Source organism: Rosa chinensis, chromosome 3 (genome assembly GCF_002994745.2).
Source record: "Rosa chinensis cultivar Old Blush chromosome 3, RchiOBHm-V2, whole genome shotgun sequence".
Taxonomy (NCBI): domain Eukaryota; kingdom Viridiplantae; phylum Streptophyta; class Magnoliopsida; order Rosales; family Rosaceae; genus Rosa; species Rosa chinensis.
The window spans coordinates 17,631,879-17,655,995 of NC_037090.1; the positions used below are offsets into that span (position 1 = coordinate 17,631,879).

Genomic DNA, 24,117 nt, shown 5'->3' on the forward strand with positions numbered 1-24,117 from the left:
AATTCATAATAGATCAGTGAGGTCACTGAATAAATTTGAAGGTCTGAATTTTTTTTTTGAGAGAATTGTCAACTCATTGCATTGATCAGCGAAATTACACATAATGATTCATCCCTGTGGGACTGTCAAAAAAGTCACTACCTAAGTAATTCAACATTTTTAAAGATCATGAAGCTCAGCCAAAACTACCCTAAAGCACCCATGAGAATCAAAGGGGCACGGATGCTACAGACATTTTTGGCGACATATTCTCAAAGAGACCCTATGAACTCCTTCCCCAGAGGAAACAGAGTCCTTACAACATAATAATAGTAAAAGATAAATAAAATCTAAGCCCACAGAAATAGGCCCAGACCCACACAAGAAACCCTAGCAGATGGAAGCCCAAAAGAGCACCAAGCCCAGCTGAAATTGATAAGGCCACCCATCCACTTGGGCAACCCAGCCATCAGCCGCCAACCACTAGTCTTCCTCCCTTCAACGATGCTGACGACAACTGACCTAGCAGTCCACCGTAACCATCGCCGCACCAAGCTGCAGTCAACCCCAGTCCAAGGTAATTGACGTCGCCACCTCTGTCGCAATCCTCGACCACCAGCAACAGAGGTCGAGAATCCACCCTAAGCCACTGCCCGAAGCTCCAGTCCGTACCCCGACCAGCCGCGACCACCAGATCTTCCTGCTCAGACAGCACCAAGCATCGAGACCCCGGGACCATCACGGATCCAGATTGCCCAGGAACACATCCCACCGCCGCTGCCTTGTGCGGCCCAAAATTATCATCTCTGCTGCCAAAGCACACAACCCCGAACAAGACAACAAGAAGAAAAATTTTGAGAAGCCGACAATGAGGATCCCCGCCGCCTTCAATCCCCCGTCGACCAGATGAGAGGGAAATCCCATTTCCTCCAGCCCAATTTGCAGAGCCGCCGCTAAGAGGCCACGGCCTCCACCCACCTCTCAGAAAGAGTAACCTAAGCATTTTTTCGTATCAATTTGGAGGTCTGAATAGAAACACTCCAAATATATATTGATTTTAAAACATAAAGGAGAATAATTTCACCTGGTAATTCTCAACCTGCCTTTCATTTTATTAATAGAATAAAAGAGTACAAAAAGGTTTCATACATAAATTTTGGTATAAAACTATTAATTATTTCCTTGTTAATTAGTTTTTTTTTTAATTTTTAATTTTATTTTGAAATGTGGCTAGTACGGCTACTCTCAAGCCTTGTTTAATGAAACTGAAGAATATAAGGGGAGGACATAGAGCCTAAACCCTATATTACAATAAGCATAAAGAGAACATCCTCAAATAATAGTAGGAGTCTCCACAAACTCTATGTATTCTAACAATCACCAATTAGCTAAGAGTGCATGAATAGCTACCCTATTTGTGTTGACATAGAGGTGACATACTAGAAAGATAACTCTATTTTAAAGAAGCATCATTACAAATAGCACAACTTTCCCACTATGTTGCTACACAGAAATAAATCCGACAACACTCTGTTTTATCCTACCACTAGGAGGTTGCGTCCATTTGATCCAGCAAACAGCTCGCCACCTCTCTAGGCAAGATAAGGCACACAGAGTGTACATACCGGGACAAAGTCCACGTTGCCCTACCCAAAAGTAGTAGGGACTTATTGCTGGTATAGAGCCATGTCTTACTAAAAGTAAATAACAATAAAACAAAGCATAAAAGTAAACTGGGTCAAGGATCAAAGCCCAACCCAACAAAACTACGTCAAGGGTCAAAGCCCAGATCCAAAGCCCAACAAACCCAAGCCTGAGTAACCAGGTGTAGAAATCACGATGTTCCCATCCTGCCGGCGCTACCGATTTCGTCCCACCACCGGTAGAAGCGCCACCATCACCTACCTCTCACCAGCTAGTCACGCTACCCTTTCTCAAATCAGAACCAAACCATCCAAATCAAATCAGGTCCAACCGATCAGATCTAAGTCCAGTGATTATCAGAGATGTCACTGCCCGGTCATCACCCTCAGGCGACCTCTGATCCCACAACACCGCCTCAAAATGCCCACCAGGCCTTCCACGCTCATCCCTAGGACAAGGCGACACCAGCCCTGATTTCCAGCCATCAACTCGCCACTACCCGTCACTGTTATCTCTTCCAAGCGCCCTGGACAGCAACGTCACCACCTTGCAGCCTTCTCTCTGACTGGGCCATCCACCTTCGAACACAAGGTTCTTTCTAGCCTTTCCGACGGTGCTGCCGCTGGGGTGTGCTGTCGGACTGGACATACAAACTTGCCAGGACGACCAGATGAGCATCCTAGGGTTTTGGGAGTGATAGCTCTTGCATTGAGGCTTGAAAATATCACAACCGAAATGTATTAAAATAAAAAAGTGTGTGTAATTTAATCCAACCATTAATTCATGTTGGTGTAAGTGCACGTCGGTACTCTAAATCCTCCATTTACTGTTAATAACTAAGTAATTTTTGATGTGATTAATTCTTTATAAACAGAACATTCAGAGAGATTTAGTAAAGGAATAGTTATGTTCATAACATTATCCTATGAACAATAAAAATGATTGGGCAGAATTTGGATAGGCGTGCAAATTAATTAATTTGAGAGAGAGTATTTTTCGAAAACATAAGCTATGTGTGTCCAAATGGCACCGAAGATGAATGATGAATGATGAATGATTTGTTATATTGAAAACTTTGTTTTATTTTATTTTATTTTTTAAGGAAAAGTACGTACAATAATATCGATTTCTAATAGTTTGTGCTTGGACCACAAAAGGTCATGAATGAGCTAAGCCTTGCTAAAGGCCCTCATTTTTAATCTTAATCTTAATTTTTTTTTTTTTTGAGAATAAGAAAACTTTATTAACTGAAAATAAAGATTACATAAGTCGGGAATGACCCGGTGTAGCCTCAGTATCATCCAATACACTGGGAATACAAACACTACTCATTTCCCTCATTTTTAATCTTAATATTAAATCTGTGTCCTCACTGAAAACAAAGGTTAATTGCATAAGCCAAGATCAGGTGAATCCAAATCCTATCAAAAGCAGGGACCAGAAGCTTGAAGTTAATCAAAACTAGATGCTCAAGTGAGGCAAGAACTCACTCACTATATTTCCTTTGTAAATTTTATGTCGGATTTCGCTCTTTTAAAATATAAAAGGTGTGAAATTATACAAAGTTCATAAATGTTGATGTTCTGCATATTTCTCGTTTTAGAGGAGTCGGATCATTTCATAGTTTAAAGAAAATGAAACCATTCATTATAAAACACAAAAATTATTTTATGCATTGGTAGTGCAAGTGACCCATAACTTATTACGTGATTTCAGCTATTGACATTTATAGTTAACTTTTTTTTAATATAAAAAAAGTGCACTTGATGTTATCCAATTGTCAATTCCTGCTAGTGCAAGTGCACGTCGATGCTCTGAATCTTTGATGAGAAAAATGAGAGAATGTATATCTTCTGGGTTTTCCATCTTTAATATCCACGCTTATAATATTATTTGTTCCCATAACTACAAGAAATTCTATGAATTATTAAAGCAAGAGAATGACCTAAAGATTGAGGTGATATGATCTCGTGCAAGTGCACGTCGTGTTCTGAATCTTTGTTGAGAAAAATGAGAGAATGCATATCTTCTGAGTTTTCCATCTTTAATATTCATGCTTATAATATTGTTTGTTCCATAACTACTACAAAAAATTCTATAAATTATTGAAGCAAGAAAATGACCTAAACATCTAGGTGATATTATAGAAAAAAACAGAAGTGATATAATATGGTACACATGGTACAAATGGTCCCAAAGCCCACTCCCCACCGAGAATGTTTAAGAAATTCAAGATACACGTAATAAAATTAAAGCATCATAGATTAAAATATTAAAGCTGTAGATTTCAAGAAAGTTGAAATAAATTCAACATGATTATATGTGTTTTTTTTTTAAAGGAAATTACATTGCTAGAAATTATTATAATTGTGTAAATTAACATTCTATATAAGTTTGAAAGCAGACGTAAACCACAAATTGCTAATTTAAATTGCTGTTTAAGGCATGATAAAGGGTTTTCTGGGTTAAATAACTTAAAGATTCTCCATAGAAAAAGACAAATCTTCTCATTTGCTAAGCGTTATTTGCTTCGCTTTGACACGTGATGTAATCAGAAATTATATATAAGAACGCTACTTGCTTGGGAAAAGAGACAATAAATTACACATACACCAAATATGGAGAGCTACAAGTTGGTGGGTTTAATCATAGGGGTGTTACTACCATGGGTTGCGTGGGTATCAGCAACAAAACTTCGACGGCATCGTTCCAAGGAGCTAAGGCAGCTTCCTCCAGGACCAAGATGGTGGCCACTGGTTGGGAACATTTTTCAACTAGGCTGGGCACGGCCCCATGAGTCATTTGCCATATTAGCCCGCAAGCACGGCCCTATCATGACCCTGTGGCTAGGGTCAATGAGCACTGTGGTGATTTCATCGAGTATTTTGGCTCGTGAAATGTTTAAGAATCATGATGTGGTGCTAGCTGGTCGAAAAATATACGAGGCCATGAAAGGTATATATATTTTTTAAGAATGTGAGACTTCTATTCATCAACTTAATTGTTAAAACCAATCATTTACAAAAGAAGTATCTTGTTTTTAACTTTTTATTTTATCCTCAGGTGATTATGGTAATGAGGGTTCACTCATCACCGCCCAATATGGTCCACACTGGCGCATGCTGAGGCGACTATGCAACACTGAGTTCTTTGTCACGAGCCGCCTAGACGCCATGCGTGGTGTTCGTGGCACGTGCATCGATCGCATGGTGCAGTTTATAGAGGATGCTAGTACTAGTGACAAATCCGATACTGGTGCCAATGTCAAGAGCATTGATGTGGGTAGGTTCTTTTTCTTGATGGCTTTTAATCTAATTGGGAACCTTATGTTCTCCAAGGATCTTTTGGACCCAAAGTCGGAGAAAGGGGCTGGGTTCTTTTACCATGCAGGTAAGGTTATGGAGATGGCTGGGAAGCCTAATATGGCAGATTTCTTTCCTGTTCTGCGCTGGCTTGACCCGCAAGGCATTAGGAAGAATACCCAATTCCATGTCGAAAAAGCGTTTGAAATTGCTGGAGAGTTCATCAAGGAAAGACTGGAAAGTATGGACAGTGATGGATATGATGTTGACATAAAGAAGACCAAGGACTTCAAGACCAAGGACTTCTTAGATGTGCTCTTGCAGTACGACTCGCAGGGTGATGGTGTTGATGAAGAGGCCTATAGGTTCTCATCTCCGAGAACCATCAACGTGATTGTCTTTGTAAGCAACCTACTCCTTTGAATATTCAACATATTATTTGGTATGTTATACAGATTTTGTTTTCTTATGTAAGTTGTTAATTAACTTAATTATGTGATTAGAAAATAAAAAGTTTGCTTAAAGCACACTAGCTAGTCGATCAAAGGTACTAACAAAAGTTTTAGTTGGCAATTTATCATATTTAACTAATCACGCAATTCACATGATAAGTAGCAATTGAAGTATACTAGTAGCAGGACAATTATTGAACCGTCTTCTAATTAGTCATTATATTAACTGGTATTGTATTACTTCAGGAAATGTTCACGGCAGGGACTGATACCACTACAAGCACCTTGGAATGGGCGATGGCGGAGCTACTTAACAATCCAAAAACCCTAAAGAAAGTTCAGACCGAGCTAAGGAGCACCATAAGTTCTGGCAGGAAGCTTGAAGAGAGAGACATTGAAAACCTCCCCTACCTCAAAGCAGTCATCAAAGAGACTTTGAGGCTTCACCCACCTCTTCCTTTCTTAGTCCCACACATGGCCATGGGCTCTTGCGAAATGCTAGGACACCACATTCCAAAAGACACCCAAATCCTAGTCAATGTTTGGGCAATTGGACGTGACCCCAAAACTTGGGAAGACCCTTTAATATTCAAGCCAGAGAGGTTCTTGGAGCCTAACATGGTTGATTATAAAGGACACAACTTCGAGTTCATACCATTTGGTTCTGGGCGTCGGATGTGTCCTGCTGTGCCCCTAGTCTCAAGGGTGCTTCCTCTAGCCCTAGGATCGCTCTTACATTCCTTTGATTGGGTTTTACCAGATGGCCTCAAGCCGGAGAATATGGACATGGCTGAAAGGATGGGGATAACACTTCGCAAATCTGTCCCCTTAGAGGTGATACCTATACCTTACAAAGGAGATGCTAAGTAATACTAAAAGGATCGTGCTTTTGGATCGTATTGGCTGACCACATAAAATGGCAGTTGATGTATACATATCATGCATACACTTTTTCGAAAATGTAATCCGGCCGATCCATTTAACCTTGCCCATCCGGATACTAGTAATGCGTTCAGTTTCAGAGCACCATTCACAGCAAAGAAAACAAGCAATGGGTCAATTGTAATATGGTTCTTGTAAATCTCTTGATAATGAATTTGAATGTGCGTATGTGATCGATGATATCCTGTCACAAAAATTCTCTTCCTTCTAACAGAGAATTATTTGTGTTTGTTACGCCCCTTATCTCAATTTATCGGTTTACTAGTCATTTGGATGGTAAACGACAATAATTAGCTTCAATTTTAACTTCGTTTCGACACTATTTTTGAGGGACTCCAAAGTTGACTTTTTCTTCCATTTGTATTTTGAGAAATCTTCATTCACAAAAGTTGTAGAGAACATTAAATTGAGTCCGTGGATGCATGACACGCTTAAATTGGAGTTCTTATGAAGAAGTTATGATCTAAAAACCAAACTTACCTTTTCGAGAAACTCTATTATAAATAGCAACACTTATTATTTCTATCTGAAACCCAAACTTCTCTTTTCTCTCAATGCTGACTTGTGGCCAAACCTGACCCGACCTTGAGACCCGATGGGCTCTTCGCAATTAAGTCGACCCAGACCACTGGACCGGTGGCGTTTGAAGCACCTCCTCAAGCCGGTGAGGTTTCTGGCCTCACCTTCCATCAATTTTTGCCCAGGAAAGCAAATCAAAACAAATTCCAACTTGGCAACTTGCACGTGCTTACTCAGTCAGAATTCACAGCTCCGGCCACCTTAGGAGACAAAACCTATTGGGTTTTGTAGTGCATTAAGCTCTTAGCAAACCCTCCAAATGGTGTAGCTCGAATCGATTAGAGGGAATCAAATTGAGGGTTTAAAGATTTCGGCCCCTTTTTTTGAGGTAAATTCTGGCTATTTCGTTTAGAATTTGACTTTGATGTATTGAGAATGTTGTTGGGTTTGTTGAAAGGAAGAGCTTGGCATAAGTCTTGTGCGATAATTTGGTTGTCGGAGTGGTGGCGCGTAAGGCCCACGAGCCATCGCTTGTGGCAGCGCATGCAACCGATTTTGTCAATCTGCCTTGCTTCGTCAGATACAGCTTGGCGACACGAACGTGTCGATATGATTTCGATTGAAATTGGTGGATGTTGTGTATTGATCGGGAATTTCCGAAGTTCGAAATTTCAGATGTCGATTCATGGAAATCCGCTCGTTAGATTTCCGTCATTTATGTTCTAGCACATTGGAACTGATCAAACGATGAAGATTGTGAAGTTTGAGTTAATTCTGAGGAGAACTCGAGCTTTAGATTTCGAAGGGTCAACATTATAGAGTTTTGGGTTTTATTTAACGTAAATTTTACTTGGACCTTTCGATTGGTTATTCATGAGTGCTATTATGTACAGGACGACGTATCGAGACTTTGCTCGACGAGGAATCCCAATGCCTAGCTGCTTTAGCCATGTGAGTGAACTTTTATTTTAAATAAAATGCATGCAATTATCTTTCTAATTAATGCTTTTAATTATCTTGTTGGTATATTGGATTTTGAATTCGGAAATGACTTGCGATTATTTCATTGGTTCAACTTTCTGTTAAGAATTTCGGATTTGAATTATGATTAGGGATGTTAATGGGTCGTGTCGGGTTGGGTTTGTGTCAGGTCAAGGTATTTGTCGTGCCTCAAGAGACTAATCCAAAACCAACCCATTTAATAATCGTATACAAAATTTAAATCCAAACCCAACCTATTTATTAAACGGGTTACCCGTTTCCAACCCGCTTGACCCATTTAATAAATAAGTCGTGTCGTGTTAAATAAAATGACCCATTTAAGGGTTAATAATGTGACCCATTTAACTAAAAAAATACATAAATTGATTAAATTCACTAAAAACTCCACAAGACAAAGAATATAAATAATTATATATAATTCATAAATAATTAAATTCAATAATTATAAAGCAAAATATTTCAAATTGTCTAGTTCTATGATCAAATACTCCCAACGTTCAAAATTTCAAGAAGAAGTATAGCATAATCGGGTTATACGGGTTTACTTTGTGTTGACGGGTTGACCCATTTATTAAATGGATCATGGGTTGACCTACGGCCGACCCACTTTTTAATCGTGCGGGTTCAACCCGTTTTATTTCGTGCGCGTTTCGAGTCGTGTCGGAATTGACAGCCCTAATTATGATTCTTTATTTGTTATTTTTGGCTTTGTTTGAATTGCAATAAGAATGAGATAATTTACAGCATGATTTGAGATTTCATTACTAGAGAATAATAGAAAGTAGAGGTGGCAAACGGGCCACTAAGCACGAGCACGGCACGCTTAAAAGCGGCCCAAGCCCGTTAGTGGCCCGGCACGACCCGAGCACGTTAGAATAACGGGTCGGGCTGGGCCTAAGAATATTGGCCCATTGGCCCGGCCCGGCCCGAGCCCGTAATGGGCCCGGCACTGCCCGAGCACGATATATTGTGGGCCGGCCCGTTACAAACACAAAATTTCATTTTGTTTTTAAAAATATTAAAAAACTACAATGATGAGATTTGAATATGAGACATTTTTATTTAAAATTTCATGACAATTCCACCAATGCTTTCTTTTATATTGTCAAAATAATGAAACAAAACATTATATCCCTGTTTTGACATAAGTATTTTTTCTAAATATTAAATATATGTTTATTAATAAAGACTAATCTCATAATAATACAACTATAGAATGAAGGAAAAAAAAGAAAACGAAAAAGAAAACTATAGAATGAAGGAAAGAATAATAGATGATTTGGTATATTAATAAAGATTAATCTCACAATACTATACTAAAAACAATATATTTTGAGTTTTTTTTCTTTCTTTCTTATAGTGGAATATAAAAAATTATTAGAAATCTAATCTTAAAAAGCTAAGATTAAGAAAAACGTTGTAGAATTTAATTTATTTTAATTTTTTAAATAGTTAAATAAAATTAATTTTTATTTGTTCAAATTAAGATTTTAAAATCGTGTTTTATAGTGGGTAGGCACGAGCACGGCCCGTTATTGACCCGGCACGATATAGGCTCGGGCCATGGGCCGGCTTAATGTTTAAGTAAATGGGCCAGCACGAGCCCGGCACGATAATAAATGGGCCGGCCCAAGCACGGCACGAAGCACGACTAGGCCCGCTTAAAATGGGCCAGGCCGGGCCGGCCCGGCCCGTTTGCCACCTCTAATAGAAACCTTACAGCATGCTTAGTTTTTATTTGAAATTAAATTTGAGAAAGCATTAAATTTTATTTTATTTCCTTGAAATTATTTATTTTTTATCCACTCACTCTAACAGTTTTTCTAATTGATTTTCCCTGGGCTTTTTGGTGCCCAATTTGCTGTGTAGACTGATTAGTTGAGGTTGAGTGTGCGTAGGAGTTGAGGCATATTGTTCACCGCTTCCATCTTCGTTGTAGGTTACACGTTAACCTACTTGTACTACTACTATGTTTTACTTAACGATCTAGGTTACTTTGATTGCTAAACTTCAGTTGTATTGATAAGTTGAGCTTCGAGATTTGTGTTTAAGAATTCATGTGAATTATTGTTGTGAGATGTTGTCAGTTATTAAAAGTGTATCATTTGTCTTCACAGGTCTGGGTAGTCCTCTTTTAGGGTAGATTCTGCCAAATTATTTGTAGGATTTCCCCTACAGTGGGCCCCATAGCTCACTTTAGATTTCAGAGTGAAATCTGGAGCGGGTTCTGTCAATGTCTCTGACTAAGTTTTAATTATGAAATTTTCTAATTTTTTGTTTTGTTTTTTTTAAATGTTAAATGAAAATTGGAGATTTCATATTAAATGAAAGTTGTGTTATAAACTAGAGAATAAGAGAGAGATAGAATAGAAAAACCGAATATAGATGAGGTAGAAGTTAATATTCATTCTCATGCATGGACCCCTTTATATAGGAGTTGAGTTTACATCTTAAAGACATAATTAAAAGATGAGAATTTATATGGAGAACCACATATTTATAATATTTACAACACTCCCCCTTGGATGTCCACCAATTTGTGATATGGTGTTGGATGCGCTTAATGTTGCCTCCTCAAAAACCTTGCCAGGTAACAAAAACCCAGTGGGACAAAAATAACCCTCGTCGAAGGAGAAAAAGAGTACAACACTCATATGTCCTGGGTAGCATATTTTGAACACTCCCCCGATGAGAATCTCCCCCTGATTATTGCAAGCTTTAATCATGTATGTAACAAAAATACAAAATACATGCACCATGTATATTGGATATGGTATGTCGATCACATAGGTGAGACCTAGGATTAAAATTTCTATATCTACATATCTATTGGAACTTTAAAAAAGGGAGATATCGGAAATATAAAAAATATATCGGGAAAATCCGGAAAAATATATCTTTTTTGAAAGAGTCAATTTATTGGAATTACATATGCATACATATGAATATCAACTTCATCTACATCCAAAAAGAGACTCTAGGTGGTTGAAAAGTCGCTCGTTGGTCTACGAAAGTGCAATAATCAGACCAAGACATGTGACCCATATAATACGAATTGTAGTGATGAACATGATAGTTATATATCTTTTTAGAGCTGCCGACTGTTTCCCCTATATGGGGATAATAAGGATGAATCCATATATAGTTCCTTCTGCAAAGTTACTTGGCCTCATTTGAATAATTGAACCTTTATCTTCTTTCTATTGTTCAACTACATACTACATAGAGTCACAGCTATATAGTACCAAATGATTCATATAATTGCACCACATTTTTTACACTCTTGTGCGGATCATAACCTAATTTCTCTTAGTCTGAAACTTTAATATAATTGAGGCCAATCGCATATAATTGAGAAAGATGAAGTGAATGAGTTACTTTTTGAAATTGCTTCAGCATAAATTCTCCTTGTCCAGATTCGTCTTCAGGGAATTATTCCTCACTTAAATTCCACTCCTCACTCGGATTTCCCTCGAAGGGAATACTTCCCACCCAAATTCGTTTTGATGAGATTTCTCTTCACCTATATTCACCTTAAGAAGAACTCTCCTCACACAGATTTACATTTAGAGAATTACTTCTCACCCAGAATCGCCTTGAGGGTATTTCTCCTCACCCAGATTCGTCTTAAGGAGATCTCTCGTCACACAGATTTGCATTTAGAGAATTATTGAAGTTTTCTATTATTATTTTTATTAGATTTTACAGATATTTCTTCATTTATCAAGGATATATCCTAAATATCTAATATATTGGAGATATTTAATAATATTGGAGAAATTTTACAGAAACGGTAGAAGATAAGATATTAACCCCCTAAGATATATCGGTCCCTCAAAAAATAGAGATATCAGGGGATATATCAAAACTAGCCAAATATTTCAATCCTTGGGTGAGACCATGTGTGCTTTGCATAAAGGGGACTAATCATGAATTTCAATTCATGCAAAGTTTAAAGTAATACCAATAAAACTTTGATGATAAATCTTACTTCACATGACCTTAGGCAATAATTTTCTATCCTAAAGTACTTGCAGATGACAATATTTCCCCTAATTTTTGGTATTATGAGATTTCCCTTTAGCTAGGTCCACTATAAGTGACTCTGAGATATTCAAATACCTCTAGTGAATTTTCATTGTGTTAGCATAAGTCATTATAGGGGAAGCAACTGATTTTTTTTTTTTAATTAAAAGTTCTCTTCTTTTTTTTAACAGAAAATGATAATTTTATAATCAAGCTGGTAACATTATAAAGGAACATGCTACGAGATAGCTCGTAAATATAAGTTTCTCACAAATAATGCTACACTTACATATATCTGTTAAACTAAGAAATACACACAAAAAAAAATACATAGCAAAAATAAAATCAGAACATCCACGCTCCATCTAACTGTGTGATGACCACAACTACATCAAAAATTCTGAATGAGTGTTCTCATCCAGACTAACTATTAGAACCTTTCATGGGACAATACTGAACACCCTAATTGTTGATTTTTTGCCCGTAGGGTTAAGTATTTTGTTGCAGAAGATGCGGTAATTAATTAAGTAAAAGAAAAAAATTGTAGGTCTAGCAGCAAAAGCGCAGGATCAAAAGTCACCCTCAACCTAATCCAGATGGTCCACATTCTTGGGAATAAGAGGGGCCCATGTATGCAGAAAAAAGGGACCAAACACAAGCCTAGGATCTATAGGCTGTTAGACCATAATTATATTTCCTTAAATATTGAATTTAACTTGTTTTTGAGACTATTTTAGTTTTCACTAAATCATTTTCTTATTTATCTAGAAATATTGCAAAAGTGAATGAAACATCCATTTTGGCTTTGAAGTAGAGAATTGGAGTTAGGAAGAATGACGGTCCAATTGTGGAGCAAAATGTTAAATTTCAAATTTCGGCGAACCACCACAAATGGTGGCTCACCACCACTCATAGTTGTGCCATGTATTTTCCGGTTATATTCATGGAGGAGTAAGGAGGAGGAATAACATTGTACCTATTCCATTACATTTATTCATCATCATTCTATCACAACCAAATCCCAAACATTTTGGTTCAAAATCAACTCCATCCATCATCTCTTTTTTCCACACCATCTCAACTCTCTATATTACCCAGAAGTTCACCATTATTAGGGTGTAAGTAATCACCATCTTTTCTCCATCATTACCTACCCTAATCTACACCACTCTCTCCTTACCTTTTTTCCTTTATTTTGGGATCTATTACCACTCAAATACTCTTCCTCCATGCCTCTTACAAGGTTATAGCTGCTCCTTTTTTCTTCTAGTGATCATTTCACACCTCTCTCTCCATCAATTTAAGCATTCCATCCCCCTACAAGCAAGACAACCACCCATATAACCCATTTGTTTCTCCATCTTCACCACAAAACCTCTATCTCCACCTCCCAAAATCCAAACTCATACCATCCATACAACTCTATCTCCTCCATCACCACTACCATTTCCTATCCTCTACCTCCAATAACACCACCACTACAACATCATTTCTTCACTCTCTTTTCTATCATCATTTTCTCGATCTACTCCACCTATTTATACAATACTTAATACAAGCTTCACAATCTTTTATCATCAAATCGTTAAGAGCAAGAAGGAGAGGGAATCACCATCATCACCAAGACGTGAGCTTGGGGACCATCTGACATACCACTAAGCCAACTCTATCCCTTTTACTCTATATTATATTTTTATGTTTACTTTATGAAGTTAGTATATGCAATTACAAGTGAGTAGTACTTTGTTGGGGCTAGGGTTGAAAACCCTTGCCAATCTTATATCAATTGATGTTATAATATGATGTGATGCAATTTTCTTTTAAATGCCTACATGCTAGTTCAAGAGTTGAATGCAAATGCTTAGACTTTACCACTTTGAGTATGTGTGTTTACTATGTTATGATACAAAGTTTAGAGATTGGTAACATTTGAATATTAAAGCATGAAAGCACACTAGGTGTGCATGTAGGGGTTGTGAATTTCAATCACTTAGAGATAAGTTTGGTTGGTTTTCATGATTTCTTTATCTCCAAACTTTATGCACTTAGGTAGTTAAGTACTACACACGAGAGGGGCTACTTGATATCACAAAAGAAGCATGTCTCTTGTTATAACCGAGATGGATGCAAGGAGAGAAACTCTTTAATTAATTTAGCATCATTCGTATCAAAATGCATCAATACTTGCAAGAGAGGTTAGTGGTAGACAATCTAAATCCTAACTTTCATCCAATTGATCACTAGTTTAGTTTAGAGTAATTTAGTTTACATTTGAGTCTCTAGTTGTTTTCAATTCAAACTATATTCAAAAAATAAAAATCAAATCACTACTCTATCTTGCACATATTCACCATGAACCTAGATTTCATTTTGATTCTAGGTTCATGATTGTACATTTGCATATTCTAGCTCTCCCACTACTTCAAAAAATTAATCACACAACACTAATCACACAACGGAACAGAAATCATCTGTTGTGTGTTTAAGTAAACTTTATTGCACAACGGTACTTGTTATATTCTGTTGTGTGAATGCCAACAAAATGAAAACTTTTTTATCAAAACTACATTGCACAACAGAAATAAAGTAATGTTTGTCGTCTGAGTCTTACAAAATTTAGCGACAGATTTTCCCTCCCAGAACGAGCTCACCAAAATGAAATTTGAACCATCACACAACAACTTTTTGTTATCTGTTGTATAACGAAGTGTTGTATGAACTTTGAGAAATCCTACTAGTACACCTAGTGCAAAATGCACAAATTTGTACAACAGATTGTCATGGTTCTGTTGTCTGAGCATGTAAGCAATTTGCACAGCGCGACAAAGTTCCAATTTGATGAAACCTATGTAGGCACAGGCGGCAAATTTTCCCTCCCAGCGTGCTTTGTCATCGTACACTCACACAATGGCGCTTTATTTATCTGTTGTTGGAGAAACATGAGACAAATTGAAGTCTCCCACCAAACAACTTAATTGAAACCTTTACTCCCACCAAACCCGATAAGTGCTCTTATTCCTTGCAAATTAAACAGCCCCGTTTACTCCCTCCAACCAACAACCCATATACTCGAAATCAAACCCTAGCCCCTCTCTCTCTCGCTGTGCCCCCCTCTCATTTCACTCCTCGCTCTCTGCGATTCTCTAAGTCGCCGAGCTCTCTTAGTCGTGAAACCACCCCCCTTCTCTCTCCTTCCCCTCTCTCCTCTACGAAATCCCTCTCTCTCTCTCTCGTGAAAGCTCTCTTAGTCTCTCGATCTGAAACCATGACCTTCGTCTCAATCCATCGCTTAAAACCATGGCCTTCGTCGTTTCAGCCGTCAAGCAAGAAATCCCCGAACTCTCCCGTCGTTTCATCCTAATTCTCTGACTTATTCGACGGATGCAGGATGGCCATGGAGACGGTATCGACTTTAGGAGAGTTCGCGCCGGAGTCGAGGTCAGTGATGAATTTTGTTCAAATTGCAGGCTAAGAAATGGTGAATTTCTAAGAAAAGTTGTCCTCTCAGTCCTCCCTTAACACTCTCAGTCCTCCCTCTCTCAATTCTCTCTCACAAACCCTAAAGCGGCCGATTTGGACCTCTCTCTCACCGACAAAAGGTTTGTTTACAGAAATTGAAAGGTTCTGGGTTCTGGGTTTGTCATTGGGTTTAGCGTTTTGGGTTTGTCATTGGGTTCTGCACCTGCATCTCTATGATTGGGGGGTACCAGGGTTGTCTTGACTTAAGATTTAGGATTTGTCTCAACTTTTATTTGGAATTGGGGGTTATCAAATGTTGCTAGATTTAGCGTTTGGATTGATTTTTTTTTAGATGGTTATATATTGTTTGGATTGCTATTGAATTGTGTGTTGTGAATTTCAGAACGCTGGGCAAAGCAATCAATGGCCACCTTGCTTGTGTGGGTGGATTGTATTACTTGGTAAATGCTTTATCATTTCTGCTTCTAAGAGAATGAAGAAGGCTGGATTGGTCGAAAAAAATATGGTGAGTTGGAAATATGTTTCTAGATTGCAGTACTGCCCATAGCAAAAGTTTATACAATATATTCTTCGTGTCTTCTTATAGCTTCGCCGGCACATGGAAGGAAGCTGTTCACAGGGGTAAGGTAAAATTACACTTCTATTTTGTGTTCAAAATTGCATCTGGTATTATGGTGTGCCAAAGGTTGCTTACCTTTTTGTTTCTTGCAGCTTGTTTTCTCACTTTTGCTTCCATGTTTGATATACTCTCAACTTGGACAAGTGATGACTTGGGAGAAAATTCTCAAGTGGTAAGAGACAATGATTTGGAGCTTCTTTTGAGGTTCACTCTCTGCACATTAATTATATATGTCTATAGGATCGATCATCAACTGGAGAAAATGATTTTTTTCCTAGAGAAATTGACAGATTGTGTCGAATATGTGAACTTGACAATGTGGTATATTTAATTGATTGTTTTCTGTCATATTATAATTGAATTTAAGTCTCACTCGTTTATGTTAGTGCTGCCATCCTTATAGTACTCTCTTACTCCAAATTTGATTTGGATGTTAAATTATGGTAATAGCTATGATAGAATGAAGCCCGAATTGATTTTGTTCCAACTTTTTCACACAATCACAATCAACTTTTTGGTCAAATTCTGGGCTTTGATATGCATAGGAATTGAATTTTTGGGTCATGTATTCCTGCTTCATTTTCTGGTTGTCTTCTGAGCTTTGTTTATAATAAATGCTAAAATAACAAGCAACATACTTGTTCTATAGGCATGGAAACATTGTATTAATGATATCATGCATGACTGATCTCCTTATTATATATTTGATTTAGAATAACTGATCTCCTCATTGAATACCTCCTTCCTTTTGTTCTTTATTAGAATTACCAGGCTATGGTGGCACAGCTTGAACACCAATTTCTACTCAGAAGACTGTCCTTAGGCTTGTGGTATTACTGTCAGGTGTGAGCTTCTCTTTGACAAATTTAGCCACTTTAAGGGTTCCTTTTTCTTTTCTTTTTTTCTTTATCAAAACTGAGTAAATTCTTTGCTGTGTAATACAAAAAGCTTCAGCTAATAATTTTATAGGTTAATTCGTGTCTTTATGTTACCTATTTTTGTTTGGATAATAGTAATCGCATAACTTTTGGCTGCTTCTTCATTTTTCAAGATGTTAAGACCCATTCTTGTGGTATTAATATGAAGTTACTGAAATAGTTTCTTTACTTGCTCTAGATGATTTATCTTTCCTTTCATTTTAAACAAAGAACTAACACACAATAAGAGTAGGATTGAGTAAACAAATGTTTACTGAAGTTCAATCTTTGTCAGCTCAAGTTGGGAAGCCAACTGGGTTGTTTAATTATGTCTAATTAGAAGAGTAAATACTGGGTGGATAGATATTGTTATTACAACTCATAAACAATTATTTATTTCTCATGACGTAGAAATTGCTTATTGTAGTAAAAGGAATTGAATTGGCAAAGTATATCCTGGAGTATGCTCAAAACTTGGAGAAAATGGTCATATTTCATTTATTCAAGGCCTGTTACAATGTTATGCTTTAATACGATTATTCTATGTTCATAGACAATTGTTTTCTGCTTTTTGGCAGGGGAAAAGTCGTCTTGAGGCACATGAACAACTTTGAGAACCAAGAGACATGGAGATAATGCTTTTTGCATTCTGCGCATTACCACTATAATTAGTAAAGGTATTGTGATGACATATATATGGACTCTCTCTAAACATATATCATTCTGTGTCAATATGCCACTAAATCATATTGAGAATGCCTTAGAAAAATGCTTTTGTTTCAAATAAATTTGACTATTTTCTTATAGCGCGCAATTCTAATAAGTTCTGCTTTCTTTGAAATTAGGGGGAGAGGCTGAAAAGCTTGTTCGGACACTTTACATGACTGCTATATCCTATCTAGACAACCATCTGTAATTTTCACGGATGAGGTGCACTATATTCCTAGAAACCTAGTTTTGGATTCATTTTTGGTAGGCACTAGCTTCCTCTGTTTCATCTTATTGGTGCTGCTATCTAGTATGCTAGTGCTTACATGTACTTCTGAACTTCATAATTGTCTAGGAGAAATTTAATGTGATTATTTGTGAGGTCATTGAACATTGAGGTCATTTTAACAGTTGCTGTAATACTAATTGCTATAGACATCCCAGTTGGAATATTTATACTTGATCTGATTCTTCAACTCTTATCTGATCCATTCATTAGTCAGTTGATCCATGCATAGAAAGCAATACTGGAATCAGCGGCTTTCAGTACCAATCCCAGTAGTATCCTTGGTAAGTATAATCGTAGTATGCTGGATTCACAATTACTTCTCATTAATTGGGTGTCCACATCAAATTTCTTTACTTTGGTGTCTCATATCTTTTATCATTGTTTTCATGAACTTCTCTGCCTTAGTTTCGCTTCAGGTTGCCTTGAGGCTCTGCTTTCAGCATACGAGCTATGAGCTTAGATCTCCATAGTACTTGCCTCTCGATCCTCTCAGTTCTTGAATCCTTGATCTCGAGCTCAGATTTAGGTAATTTCTCTTTTTTCTTAATATGTAATGGGGTTAATTTACTTGCATAGTATCCAGAACAAGTTCTAAGTTTTTGGTTAGTAATTAAGGCAATTCTCAGTTTTGATTTTGTTGCTTGCAGTTCTGTTTGGTATTTGTTGCTTGTAGTTTTGTTGTTATTTTCTTCTGCTGATTACTTCTAAATATATTGCAGAAAAACTAGGGCCTTGTGTACAATGAAGGAATTTGATTTCATTCCTCATGATCCTAAATCTGTAGAGTATAAAGCAATTGGAAAATGCTCTCAATCAGAAAATGCTTAAGTTACTTGGTGTTTCTTCAATGTTGCTGGTTGCCTCGTAAGTTATCAATGAAAATTGGGAGGGTTCAGCTGTAGTTCTTCTATGCATTTATTATGTTGAGTTTGATAACCTATTGGACTCGTGTATGTTCTTTCTCATTTAAGTTAGCTAGGATTCAAGTTAGTTGTTTTATATATGAATTAATGTGTAATATATGATCCAAAAAGATACTAATTTGTTCTCTCTGATTTGTTTTTTTTATAGCACATACTGATTTGCTAACCCATTGAGTTGTCTAACTTGTAGGGTTATTCCTAGTCCTTTTTCATATGACACAAAGACTATGCCGGTATATGAGAGTGAGGACTGGGAAGGATGCCTCCTCTACTGTAATAATCCAAAGCTCAAGAAGCAACATAAATGAGTTGGAGTGGGATCTTAGAGCTCGAGAAGCAAGTACTATGGATTACCTCCTTTCAGCATGTGAGCTACCAAGTTTGATTCATGGGTCTAGCTAGTAGCTAGGAATAGCTAGGGATGCTTTTGATTCATGTGTAGGTAGCAACTAGGAATGCTTTCTTGTTTGGTATATTATCTAGTAACTTGAATGTTTGGATGTTTGAAAAATGCTACTTGAATGATATGGATTAGAGTGTGGTTTTATATGGTAATATGGAGCATTATTTTTGGAAAGAGATTCTAAGTATGAATTACATAATGAACAAACAACAGCTCAAAATAATGTTGTGAGAACCAAGCTCAAACAAGAAACCTTATGTTGCTCACACAATGGTTGATACAAAGAATTTGTTGTGTGAACTAATAACCAACAACAAAAGAAAACAAAGTTCTATTGTCTGAGTAATCAACAGACAAGAGAGACAATTTCACTTTGGTTGTGTGTTATTAATCTCAGACAACAAAGAATGAGTTATATCTATTGTGTGTTATGAACCTCAGACAACAAAGAATGAGTTATATTTGTTGTGTGTTATGAATCTCAGACAACAGCGAATTGATTCTTCTATTGTCTGAATGTGTCGACACATCCCCGAGCATGCTATGACAGGCACATGCCTGCGCATAATTCACACAACGCAAACAGGTATTATGTTGAGCAAAGTATTGTCACACAACGGTGAAATCACCGTTGTGTGATTTTTCAATCACACAACACTCGTTTAGACCACAGTAAATATCTGTCGTCTGATTAACTTATTGTAGTAGTGTCCTTAGGTTCACAACCTAGTAGCGAAAGGAATCCAATCCTCGTAGATTTGACAACTTTTCTTAAATCTCTATACTATTAGTTGTACTTCTTATACTTGAGTGTGACTATTTGGCTAACATAAGCCACCATTAAACCTAGCTGACCAAATGAATGACCCAAAATTAGGCTCAGACCGACATCCAAATCCAAACCTGGCTTAAACCTCAGGCCCAAATAGCCACCTTGGAGACAACACCCGAACAGTATTGTCGACACCTAATGATCCTGACCAGCAGACATCAACGCCATGAGCCATACCATCATTTGCTATCCCGAGGCCAGCTAGCCACCACAAAGAGATCCTAAGCAAGATAGTACGTAGAACCAAAGCCTCCACGATCGTCACCATCACAAACCTTATCAGATCTGGCCACTGCATGTAGCCACAATCCAATCCAGTTAGCTGCCCCATATGGATCATAGATAAACTTGTATCCACGTCCTAGATGTTGGCTAGAACCAGTAACAGATCTGGCATGCCTAGGAAGAAAGGAAGTCACCGCATGGAATGACAGCCAAGATCAAGGCATGATTGCATCGAGTGAGGTCGCCGATGTCAATCATCTACATACAGTAAGGGACGACGCCAACAGAATCTAATTCCTCTGTCATCAAGTAAATGGAATGAGGAGATAGTCCGATTAAAAAGTAGGGAGAGAAGGAGGCTAGGTAACCCTAGTTGCCAATGCCTCTGTGAAAAAGTTCTCATGAGGTTTTGTTTTTCTTTAAACTTGTAAAACACAAGAAACTAATAGATCGAACAAAGCAACCAACAGTAGCCAAAATCAAAAAAAAAAATTACTTACTGAGAGAGATTGAGGGTTGCTTTATCAAAGTCAAAATGTGCGATAAGGAGGAATGCGGGTTTAAAAACCAGTCTAAGAGGCAAGGTTTGAATTATTACAATGAAAAAGAAAGCCACCGTAAAAAAAAGAAACAAATCATTTTATATGCCTTAACTCCTATACAATGGTATCACAAAGGGAATGCAACTTGTAGCTCCTCCATTTTGAATGAGGATATTGTATTCCTTGCAACTTCTTTCTTTATTTTTTTGCCTTTTGTTGAGTGCTTAATCTTGTATGAATACATACTAAAAAAAACTCTAAGGCCGTCGCCGACCCTACTGTGCGCAACCACCAAAGCCTAATATGAAGACTATGATTGTCTTCAATCACCCTCCCAAATCTGTGCACCATCTCATCCATTGATGATGTTACCTTCTCCTTTGCCTCATCTCAATGATGTTATTGATATCTCCATGCCAGAAGATCTAACGGTGCCCAATGTCGAGGAACTCAATTATACCTGCTTGAACGTCCTCTGTAAAGCAGCCCGCTCCGCTCAACGATCTGTGTCAATTTTTCTAGCGAGTTTGGATCCTTGATTGGGGTTTCAAGATTCAGGAAAGAGCACCAAATAGATTGTCCTAGCTTTTGACCTGCATCGAGATCAAAATAAGGTGCTAAAAGGGAGACCATGGCGGTTTAATTAAGCTCATGTGATGATACAGGAATATGATGGCATCACACCAATTCAAGATATCGATCTGACCTTGCAATTTTTCTTGGTTCATTTCAGCAACATCCCACCGTTGTTTGAGGAGCCTGACACAATCAAAGATATAGCTTTTGTGGTTGGTAAGTTCATCGAGATGGATGACAAACTGTTTGAGAATATAGGTAAAGTTAGGGTTAGGAATTGACGTAAAATTTCAAAATCCTTTTTTTTCTCAAAAAAGAAGAAGAAGAAGAAGAAGAAACTCTAAAGCTGGCACCTAGAGTTGAAGTAGAGATTTCATTCTCATTTGAAAATCTTATCGACAAATGTAATTGTTGCAATCTAATTTATCATGAGGGTGGACATTGTCCATTGGCTAGCACCCGAGCCACACTAAGCTTGGTGTGTGTGGTTCTATAGAACAAAGACTGGAAATTACAGGTCCTCCTCTAAGGTTTGTGACTAACAGGTTTGTGGATAGAGCCTTTCATTTTCAGGGTGTCCAAACGCCTATGTTACCATATGTCTGCAGGTCATTGTTTCAACTAAAAGAGGGAAGTAGAGGCTGTAAACCCATTGTGCTGCTTGAAAAGGCCTTAACTCAAAGGATGGAAAGGAGATGCCTGATGAATCAATGGCTTTAGTTCTGGTTGAGAAACCGGTGATTATAGAAGTACCTGTTACTGTACTTTGGCACCAGTTACTGAAAATGGCAACAACAAAGAAAGCACCTACTAGCAAGCAGGTACTTGAGAAAGCACAAGTAGTTGAGCCTGGGGTGGACATAACTGAAAAAGAACCTTCTGAGAAGAAAGTCTTTGTGAAAGCACCCACTAAAGACAAGGAAAACATAAGCGAAAAGCATAGCAACCCTCCCTCTCCTACCTCGTCTCCAAAGAAGCTTAAGATCCTATTGTAGGAGCTGTTCAAGCCGCTTATTGCTAATGCACCTACAAAAAAGCTGAAGGTGCCGGAATTTACAATTAAGTTCTCTACTCGGTCTTTGGGAATGATTGAAGTATCTGTAAATATTTTGGTATCAAAAGAACTCATGCAGAAGGAGATAGTTGAACCAAAGAAGAAACAGGGTAGGTCGTTGGGTCCAAGAATAAGAACTCTCCAAAATCAAAGAAGATTGCTAAAGCACAAACGTTTGTCTGACGTATCTCTCCAAACCTCCTAGCCCTACTGTGAAGGGCAAGGAGAAAATTTAAGTTTTGTTCTTGTTTTGAGCCTAGCCTATTTACTACGTTTTCGTTTCATATATGCATAGGCTCGCTTTTGAATAAGCAAGCATTGATTGTCTAATGGGTGATGCTAGCATACCAAGTCTTAAAATTGCCTATAGAGATGGCAAGAGAAGGTATGTATCCATGCCATTCTGACTTGAGTTGAATGAAAATTAATTGATCGATGTGTTGATTAAAACAAAGAATTGGTATCGCAAGGGAAATTAAACTTAAAAGTTAAAACATTAACATCGATAATAATTCATTACGACTGATAGCATGATGACTAGAACGATGGATAAAAGGTTGTTGGCAAGTACTACTTAATAGATGTTAGAGAGTGGAATAGTAATTTTTTTTGTTTTTTGAACAAGGACGTCAGAGTATATTTGATATAAAAGAACTATTGTGTACATAGTGTGGCTAAGAAGCCACTAATCTCCATGGGAACAAACCCACTCCAATACAAGTTAAAATCGGAAACTAGTGCAAACTTAGCAAGCTTATGGGCTGCCTTGTTAGCCTCTCTACATATATAAGTAAAACTAGAACCTGGTAATTCTCCAAACAACAAGAAATGTCTTCATAGATCATTCCCAAGATTGAGGTATAGTGGAATAGTACTAAAGTTATTGGCAATGGAATATTAAGACGCATGCATCATGGTAAGTTCTTTAATATTTTTGTTTCCCTAACGTTGGAGATGTGTTTGTCCCAATCTCTGTTTGATTTTTAACATACCCTAAAATTAAGATGAAGAATGGGGATGAGTACTGCAGCGATTTGATTCCTCATCAAAATCGTACTGGTATAGCTGGGCAGTTTTGTCGGCACTGTCCTAACCAACTGATTTGATCCTTCATCGGATTGGTGCCATCTTTGTAGTCTCAAGGTGTACGTGCTAAAAGGTTGTAGTTGTGTTTTTAATTTTTTTATATTTTTTTTATGTCCTTTAGATTTTTAATTTAAAGTTCAGGTCATCTAACCTGATATTTAGTTAGAATTAAGTGGCCATTTATGGTTTCGATTTATATTATTTATCCTGTTTGTAACTTTAGGAAAATTCTACAATATGTTAACGTATGACATGCATACAATTGCCTTAAAAGTGGTAAAATGAGTCCTCAAAATAGTAATATTAGTCCTCAAAATAGTAACATGAGTCCTTAAAGTGGTAAATTTTCTTAGTTACCACATGAGTCCTCAAAATAGCAATATTAGTCCTCAAAGTGGTAACATGAATCTTTAAAGTAATAAATTTTCTTAGTTTACCATATGAGTCTTGAAAATAGTAATATTAGTCCTCAAAGTGATAACATGAGTCCTTAGAGGGGTAAAAATAGTTGATATATGAGAAATGTTAACATACCATAGATTTTCCCGTAACTTTATGCTTTGATTTAATGGAATCTTTATCGTGATAAAAAAGAAA

At 37.4% G+C, this 24,117-nt stretch overlaps 1 protein-coding gene across 1 annotated transcript; it reads left to right on the forward strand.

Annotated features, from left to right (window-relative positions):
• The first annotated feature begins 4,241 nt into the window (after positions 1–4,241).
• LOC112191621 (cytochrome P450 76A1) lies at positions 4,242–6,417 on the forward strand. Its single transcript, XM_024331005.2, has 3 exons — positions 4,242–4,578; positions 4,687–5,327; positions 5,624–6,417. Exons 1-3 carry the CDS (start codon positions 4,242–4,244, stop codon positions 6,245–6,247), a joined length of 1,602 nt encoding a protein of 533 aa, XP_024186773.1. The 3' UTR covers positions 6,248–6,417.
• Positions 6,418–24,117: the final 17,700 nt, after the last annotated feature.